Source organism: Stegastes partitus, unplaced genomic scaffold (assembly GCF_000690725.1).
Source record: "Stegastes partitus isolate 25-593 unplaced genomic scaffold, Stegastes_partitus-1.0.2 Scaffold382, whole genome shotgun sequence".
Classification (NCBI taxonomy): domain Eukaryota; kingdom Metazoa; phylum Chordata; class Actinopteri; family Pomacentridae; genus Stegastes; species Stegastes partitus.
Window position 1 is genome coordinate 380,995 of NW_007578113.1, and position 9,480 is coordinate 390,474.

At 44.2% G+C, this 9,480-nt stretch overlaps 1 protein-coding gene across 1 annotated transcript in view; it reads right to left on the reverse strand.

Annotated features, from left to right (window-relative positions):
- akt3b (v-akt murine thymoma viral oncogene homolog 3b) overlaps window positions 1-7,243 on the reverse strand; it is a 40,329-nt gene extending 33,086 nt beyond the window's left edge. The window contains exons 1-2 of the mRNA XM_008284966.1: window positions 6,983-7,243; window positions 1,051-1,548 (exon numbers count right to left, since the gene is read on the reverse strand). Coding sequence (XP_008283188.1) covers window positions 1,051-1,096 — 46 coding nt within the window. The 5' untranslated portion in view covers window positions 1,097-1,548; window positions 6,983-7,243. The remainder of the gene's footprint in view (window positions 1-1,050; window positions 1,549-6,982) is intronic.
- Window positions 7,244-9,480: the final 2,237 nt, after the last annotated feature.

The window sequence follows — 9,480 nt, forward strand, 5'->3', positions numbered from 1 at the left end:
GACTGTATGTGCCTCTGAAATGTCTGGCTTTGCACTGTTTGAAATGCTTTGTCCATTAAACACATTTTGATCTCAGCCCGTGCTCACTGGTTCTTACTGGGATGTACCGGTGCTCAAAATTCAGTTTGGTATGTTTTCAATACACCAGCAAGAACAACAACAACAACAACAATGTTTTTCTACTGATTTTCAAAACTGGCCACGTTTCTTACTGTCAGAGTTCAGGCACTCGAATGCTGCTTTCTGTTTTCAGGGTAAAACCAACGAGCACGCTGCAGCTGATGGCCAACAACTGGTTAAACCACCAAAACATTCCAAGTGGAACTCTTTTTTTTTATACTAAACCAAACGTCACGTACCGCACAGCCCAGGATGAACACACAGACTAATACACGCCTAGCTCCAACTGAAGACACAAAGCTTTGCTAAAGGGACGAAAATATCCAGTTTATTTTTTTTTATTTTTTTTAAAGCACTGCAATCTTTATACAAATGTTACCCAAGCAGGAAGGAATGGTGGATTTGTTGGGGACTATTTTCAGCAGCGGATTAATCCACATTTGGTGCTCTATTGAGTATTTGGGGCAGCAGGATGGTGTGCGTGAGTCAAAATAATCTACAGTGTCATTCAGTGGAAGAGTGCGGCTGATGTGTTTTGAATAGTTTTTGGGAAACAATGGCGCGCCACGGCAGAGAGAACAACATCTATCAGGCTTCGGATACATCGATTGTTGGTAACTGAAAATCCACTAATGTGAAAGCTGTTTCCTTTCCTTGATCGTCTGGTCTTGTTTTCTCTAACCAACAGTCAACATTTAATTTACGATAATGTATGACAACATGGAACCATCACATTTTTGACATTTTTGCTTGAAAATGATTCATACGTATAAATCCATCACCACAAAAACCAACAATTCGTTTTCTTTCAATCTGATTAATGATCTAATCTGTGCAGCTCTAGTCTGTGTTTGGGATTTGTTGAAAAAACATCAGACATTTTCTTAAAGAGCAAGACTGAAAACACAACAAAACAAAACACAAACTGACCTCTTTTCTGGACCCAGCCTTCCTTGACGACGTTCTGGTCGCTCATGGTGGCTTCTCCTCGTCACCAGTTCTCCCAGTTCTCCCAGTGTGGTGACCGTGAAGGGACAGCTGTTGGAGGGGTAGCGGGACAGCGGATTCGTCTGCAGCTCAGTCAGCTGTCCGTCTGACTGCTCGACCTCCAACCTACCTGCGCCCACGCTCACCTGACCTCGGATCTGTCCACCTGCTCCCTACCTGTCTCTAGTGTCTCTCTATCGTTCTCTTTCACTCCCTCCCACTATCACTTTCTCTTTCCGTCGACCCAACCTCACTTTCTCTTTGCCGTCGTCTGTCTCTCCCCTCCTCCTAGTGTTCCTCACCTCCTTCACCTTTTTGCTCCTCTGTCCCTCCCTCCTTCCTTCTTACTCTCACAGTGTTCCTCACTCTCTCGTTCTCTGAAACTCCTTCTTCTTCTTCTTCTTCTTCTTCTGTGTTCAGGCGCTCCAGCAGTGAGTCAGCCTGAAAGGAAACCATGCCAGAGAAAGGACAGAGGCGAGAGAAGAAAAAAAAAACACACAGAGCAGGTCAGTGGATAGTTTCCTTCGTACAGCAAATACAGCTGGCAACCATTCATTGTTCAGAGCCTTAGCACACTTCCTGCCTCCTCAGCTCCTTATATCCTTTACCTTTTTCTTGATTCCTCTGTTCCCTCCTCCTCCTGCCAACTACTGTTTCTCACTTTTTCTACCTTTTCTACAGTATTTCAGTGTACCTCATTTTTACTCCTTCCTTTTTTTTTTGACATTTCCCTATTTTCCTTCCCTTACCTCCTTCTCGCCCTCAGTTCTCCACATCTCTTCATTGCATTTTTCCTTTCCTACTTTCCTACTTTCCTTTTGTCAGTCACTCCCTAACAACTTCATCCTTCCTTCTTTTCTTGCTATGTCCATCTCCATCCTCACTAACTCCTTCTCTTCCTGTCTTCTGCCTCTCTCATTTCTTCACTAACTACTTTCACCTAAACTTTCTACCCCTACTTCTCCTGCATTCCTTCCTTCTTCTTCACTATTCACCCACATCCATCTATCCCTCCATTTTTCCCTTCATCATTTCCTCCTTCCTCACAGGAGTTTCTCGGCACTTCCCACTCTCACGTCTTTCCTTCCTTCCTTCCTCCCTTCCTTCCTACCCTCCACTCCCTCATTCACCAGCCTCTACTCTCACTTTCCTCCATCATTCATCCCTTACTTCTCTCCCTCCTTTCTTCACTAACCTTTCTACGCTTCCTTCCTTCTCTCCATGAGTCTTTCACCAACTTTACTTTCTTTTCTTCTTCCTTCCTTCTTTCTCTCTTTCCCTCCACATCGCTCTACCATTCCACAGATTTTCTTTCGTCGTCATTCATTATCTTTTACTCACAAACTTCCCGTGCCTCCCTCCTTCCATCCTTCTCCAGGCCCTGCTCTCTTTTCTTTACCTGCTCCTTCCCTGGCTTCCTTCTCTCCTTTCCCTCCTCTTCCCATCACACCCTCTGTGACTGTGGCTGGTCCTCCTATTCAGCCTATGCAAAAACCAATCATTTCCTGGCCAGGACTCCACAGTGCGTCCATTTTGCTCGCATATGCGAATTAAACTTATAGCGTGACGAATAATTCAGACGCACCGACGTCTCCTGATTTCTGAGTTCTCAAAGATCAGAGTACACAACAGTCAGGTAACCGCTTTCTACTTTTACACGGAGATCACATCAGCTGTCAATATTCATTCCAGGACTTAACGAAATCACAGGTCCAACTGAAATGTTGCCGCTGCCGATGTGGAACCGAGCTTTAACACAACACAGTCGACTGTACCAAGCTAAAGACAGTTTATAAGGTAAAAGATGTATCACCCCATGTAACGAATCAGAGCAAACGGAGCATTGCTGTGGTTCTAACATGTCTTATCAAGTGAAAGACCACATGCACGTCATGTCAGTATCAGGAATCAGAATCTCCCAGCTGCACTTTTATTCATTTCAGACAAATTAAGTGAATCAGCTGTTAGTTCTGAATCAGGATTTGGAGCAGGGAGCTGTTGGAAAATAAGATGTTACAGAGTCAGCAGGCGACCGTTATTTAAATATACATATTCAATTACCATTTGATGTCTTCTGCTGCCGTGAATATTTATTTATTTTTACTACGTATGCTGAGCATCTTTGGCACAAGAATTTCATTGAGAGTGAACCGAGTTCTGTCTGATCCCATCTTCAGGTCTGAACTACAAGTTGTGAACACTAATTAGGCTGCCACTCAAAACTGTGCGTGTCTCCTCAACCGACAGATTTCACCTGGATCTTCTGAGAGGAAGCGGTTTAGAATTTCTGTCACAAAAGGTGAACAGTAAAAAAGAAAGAGGTTCGCTAAAAGGTGCGATTACATAAGTGAGTTCAATGCTGGGCTCAGGTGGATGAAATGCTAAAATCTCAACCCTAAATTCAACAGAATGCTGTTTGAAAAGTGATGCACTAATCAAGTACAAACCAGTTCTTCTATATAAGACTGCTTCCCCCTGTCTTATACAGACTCGGGCTGGGCCATATCACACCGTGCACGGTAATACCGGTGTCATGTCAGAAGGATGATATGAAATTGAAATATTGCGATAAAATTTGAGTGAAACGTGCAGTGCTGTTGTTTTCGTCCGGTCACATGGAGCGAGAGGCATGGCGGCGACCAAGGAGGAGGGCGAATGCATCGACTGACACAGTAGAGCTGGACCCAGATATCGGAGTATTGGATCATTGTGATGTCCAGATAGCAATTTTGAGATCCGAATATTTGCCCGCCACCCGCCTCCACCGCCCGATGGTGGAAACAGAAGTGTGACCGCTTTCCTAAACTGGCATCAGCAGCCAAAGTACTGCCTGTGCGTCCTGCCCACTTCCACCCCGTCGGTCTAAATATTCACCTGCCGCTACACACCCCCCAACTGACGGGCTGGTGAGACCAAAGAAACTGGCTGCAAAGTTTTACGTTGATGTCATGATGTCTACTTTACTTTTGTGGACACTAGACATTGTTACGCTCAGGATTTGTCATCTGAAATGCCTTTTGATTAAACAAATTGTCAGCAAGCAATTTACAACTTATGCACTATTGATTTTGGCACATTACAGCTTTAATGAACATCAAAAACAGCCGCTTGCTAAATGGAAAAGAAATTGTTCTTTTTTAAAAAAAAAAATTTGCATCAATAAAGTTGTGCAGTTTTGAAGTATTTTGTTTAGTGTCAATTATATCGTTATCGCAAATGTTCTCATTTATATCGTGATCAATATTTTTGGCCATATCGCCCTGCCCTCATACATACTCTACTGTGTCTTAAATGTTTACTGTTTGCTATAGAGATGTGTTCCTGTTATTTCTTTCTGCCACATCTCTTCATCCATGCTCCTACTTTTTTCATTCAGGGAAAGCAGCGCTCCTTAAGATAAACTTAAGCACAGAATCCTGCTGGCTCACTTTCTCTTCCCTCATTTGATCCATCTTCCGGTTCCGTCCTCTCTCTGCTTATCCTCCTACCTTCTCATCACCAGCACTCCTTCCTTACCTCCATTTCCCCTCACATTCAATCAGGTTGAAGCAAAATGTGCTTTTTTCCCCCCTAAATATATACTTTAGAGTAATGTAATTTCTTGTACAAACAGTGACTTATATGCTATTGATCTCTTCCTGCTGCCAAACCCAAAGCTTCAGATCACTCAACATCTCCATGGTAACAGCAACCTCTCACACTGCTGAACTCTCTTTAGGATCTGAGGTAGTACGACAAATAATTGACGCACAAGTTTTAGGTACTTCAGATGTTTAGATTCTTATCCACCGTGCAATATCATCAGCGGGGCCTCGAAACGCCCCAAATCCATTCAACAGCAGGTTAACAGGCACAAAACATCCAGCCAGAGTCATAAAGAACTAACTTCTGCAACGAGAAGAGCAAAGGACACCACAGAGCCTTGAGCTTAACATCTTGAAGTCAGTCTAGGATGACATGAATTGATGGAAGACACTAGAAGACACACAGACTAAACCCACAGAGCCAACACGAAAGCTGCACATCTAGTCAAGCCTCCGTTATCCATGTATCACAACTGAAACAACAGAACCAAAGTGTTTCCCAGCTGAGACAAAGGATTAACGATGATAATGTATAAATGCTCGAATGTGTATGTTCTATACACTGCATTCTTCAATAATACTCATTTGTAGTGACTCTCCTTGCATTTGCTTCGGAAGCAAAATGTTTTAAATCACTGCCACATGCCAAGCGAAGACATTTTCGAACAATCATTTTAACAATTAGTATTGTCTGGGCTTATTTACAGGATGCTCATTCACTTGGAAGGCAGTGCGTAGCAATAACAAGTTCAGATGATATCATTCTGACAATGATATCACCCTCATGACCAAATACACAGCGACTACAATGGGTTTCTAAATATTCCTCTTATGAAAATCCCCCTGAGCTGCCTCTGTGTTTACCATAGAGGTAAATGTGTTCCTGTTCAGTTTCATAGATGCGCTGGTGATTCATAAAGGACTGTCATCCCTAAACAAAACTGCCAACATCACATCCATGCAATCATCATGAGATAAGACCTCCATGTCTCACCCCTGCTTGTCTTTAACAAGTAACCTAATTTAACAACAAAGCATGGTCCTGACAGCGTTTCACCATCGCCTCCTGGCCAGTCTTCTTGTACAATTTAATTCATTAAGGGTTATACTCACATTCCCAATAAATATCGACAAATCAGCCCGATAAGCTACACGGATGTAAGATGAGACAGACTGGCCATGTTCCTTCAATGCACAGCTCACATACACACCTTCACTGGGCAGATCCAGGGCTGCAAAACAAATGTGAGCCCTCCAATGACAACAAAAACAATGGCTGACAGGAGCAGCCGCTGTATATTTCAGAAGCCGGCTCGGCGCTGGGGCCCTCGGTGCGACAAACACCCCCTGTCTCTGATTTATTGTCCATGATTGGGTCCTGCACCGCACACAAACAAACAAATACTGAAACAACAGCTTTTGTTTCAAGGGCGTGTGGTGTCATTATCTGTTACATAACAACATCCGCTTGGCGTGCTCCATTATGTTTTAATGGCTGAGACGCGAATAAACGTCTGACAGTGACTCTTGTGCCGATTACTAATTGTTGGTGGGGATGAAACAGCCGGTGTGAAGCGGCTGGATCGGGGAGACGGTTGTGTAAGGCAGGCTGGCCTGTGATGGCTCGGCTGGAGGATGCGAGCTAGCCAGGGATGCTAGCTGAGGGGGGTGGCGGGGGGATGCTAGCGCTAGGCTTAGCCGGCTAGCTAGCTGGATGCCTGGCTAGCATAGCACGCTGGCTAACTGACAGTCACAGACGGCGGCAGAGCGGGATGTTGTTCTCCGGTGTGGGATGAGACAGCTCCGCAGTTAATCGGTGGTTTTATTTCTCCATGTCGGACGGAGACGAGACGCTGTGTTTTTGAAAGGATGGAGGAGGGGGGAGGAGAAGGAGAGGGGGGACAAACGGGGAGGTTGGGGTGGAGGGGGGGTGTAGGGGGGGGGTGTCGTTTATCACGGAGATGGGCCGAGGCCAGACGGACGGTACCGTTACCGTTACTAGCCCTCCCCTCCCTTCTGCAGCTGCAGCAGCAGCAGCAGCAGCAGCATCCCGGCGCCGCATCCCTCCCAGACTGGCGAATGACGAAGCAGCAGCAGTCCGCTAACGGCTGCTAGCTAGCATGCTAACCTCCGCTCCCACCCGCTCCGGGTTCGAGACAAACCCGCTGCCCGTGCCCCCAAAACGACGACCCCAACCCCCGCTCCTCCCTCCCTCCTCACCTCCCCATTCCCACAAACAATTCCCGCTTCCACACCCGGTACGTTATTTCTCATCAATATGATAATTTCACCTGGTAGTCGAAGAATGATAGGGATGCCCCCTCCTCCTCCTTCCCTCCTCTATGGGCACTGGAGCATCCAACGGTCCCTCAGTGGCGAAAACAGGAGGAGGACAGCGATGGATCCATAGCCGCTGATGCCGTGTCCGGACCGTGGAAGCCGAAAAGGAGGGTTTTTGTGTCCCAGACAGACAGAGACTGCGGCGGCAGACAGACACACGGACAGACAGACAGACCCGTTCGGCTCCTGCTCCCTCCGCAGCTTCGCCAGGAAACCTCGCTCGGCTCCGAGTCGGCACGTCACGTTCAGCCAGATCTGACTGGGAGGACTCCTGCTGCCTTCAGTGGCTGTCGGACATTTGAGCCTTCATGCACCCAGTGACCCAACCAGCTGACAAATGAGGCTTAATCCAGAAAAAAAAAAAACTTGGGGCATTTTGTCCTCATCTTTAAATTTAGAGCTCAAACTGAGGACAGTGTCGATGTGTGGAGAGCGGTACCGGTGTGAGTCCACCCCGCACAACCCCCAAGCGACCGCCAGGAGAAAGCATCACATGTGACATGACATGTAATTGTGAAAAACTGCTATTTACCAGTTTTCTGAACCTGTTTGTGACACTTCAAGCTCTGCAAATATTCAATTTACAGCAGAACAGTAAATGTTTAGCAAATTCAGCCTGTCTTTACTGGTCTCCCTAAAAATATTCATATGTGAGAGGTGGACGCAGGACATTTTTTATTCTTAAAAAGTATCAAAGACTTATTCAGAAAGTTGCAGAGAATAAATCAGTGTTTGTATTATGACCACACTGCAACAATGAGCCTTAAATGGCATCTGCTTTAACAGAAATTGTGAAAAAGTCTCAGCCTTGGTATTATTGGCTGTATCAACATCATCATCCAAGTTGCATTTGGATTTCCCAACACTCAATTGTCAATCTTCCTCAGCTAAACGTATACACACTTCAGTGAGACTGTAGAAATATCATAATTATACAGACAGTGATTCATAGAATAGTATCTCTAGTTATATAAACACTGTAGGTCTCAGTGATAGGTGAGGTGCCAAAATCTCCTCCATTTAAGGAGAAAAAAACTGAAATAACTACTTTGGACCCGAAGAAGACCTTTAAAGTCAGTCTTTATCTTCAGTCGCTAAAAAGACAATCATATAATCCATCACCTGAAACATTGATCAAGCATTAAAAGCTCCAACCAATGCAGTTCTCACATCTTTCCGCAGACTTTTAAAATTCTACTCTTGTTTAAAAAGCACTAAACATCTGGAAGTATTATTTTTTTCTGCCTACGTATCGAAACAAACTTCTGCTGCAACTTCAAGTTATTTAAAATCCACGCTTAAGACTTACATTTATATATCAAATTTAATTTATTCATGTATCTAGTTACTGTGCTGCATTGTTTTTTCATTCTTCTGTTTAATCTGTTTTTTTCCTTTTAAGCTTTTTTTTTTTTTTAGAACTATCTCGTGTGTCTTTTTTCATTGCTGTGTTTCTTTTTAATATTCAGTTTTAATGCCCTTTATGTCTTTTGTAAAGAACTGTGTACTGCCTCGTGGCTGAAAGGTACCACACAAATAAATTAGCCTTGCCCCCACGCCTCTTCACATGTCTGACTGTGTATGTGCTTCTACTGGGATTTACGGTTTACGAAGAGCACGTGAATGCAGCATCTGTCTCCTCATGGCATCCAGGGCTTTTGTTGGTCCCCGGCTTTTGTTGTCTCTCTCTCCCTCTCCCTCTCTCTCTCCCTCTCCCTCTCACTCTCACTCTCTCTCTCTCTCTCTCTGCTTGGTTTAAGTGTCCACATTCAGTTATAATTCACTTTCCTCTGATCCACAGCAGATCCTGGGTCCGCTCAAGTTATTTACTGATGTTTTAAATCAACAAAGTGTGGAACCTGCACCACAGACAATGTGTATTCTCTGACTCCGTACTGCTATTATTGTATTTAGGTTTACCAAAATGTATAGCACCCCCCTCCTCCCTTCCTCCCCTGCCTCTCTGTGAATGGATGCTTTGTTTGAGGATCCTGGTCCCAGTCTGGCTGGGGACTGATGCTGCTGCTGCTGCTGCTGCTGCTGCTTTGCATTAATCAATTACAGTCTGTGAAATAACAATTCAGCTCCAGTCTCAGGTCTGCCAGGGTCAGCTATGAAATGAGACAGTTTGGGAATATTGTTCAGAGGTGTCTGCTTCATGGCCAGAGCACACGTTTATTAAGCAGTAAAAAAAATTCTTGTGTTGTAAATAAATGATGTTTGATTTTTTTGAATTTCTTTGTTACAGCTTCGTAAAGATTCACTAATTATTTTATATATTTTTATTTGTGTTTAAAGACATCTTCTTTGCCAGAATGATGGGCATTTGATGGGGTTTTTTTGGGGCTTTTTTTAAAACATTTTTTTATAGAAAATCATAATAAATATGTGTGGATATTGAACCATAGTGATTTCCACAGTTAAATTGCAGTTACATAGAAAAGTTTAC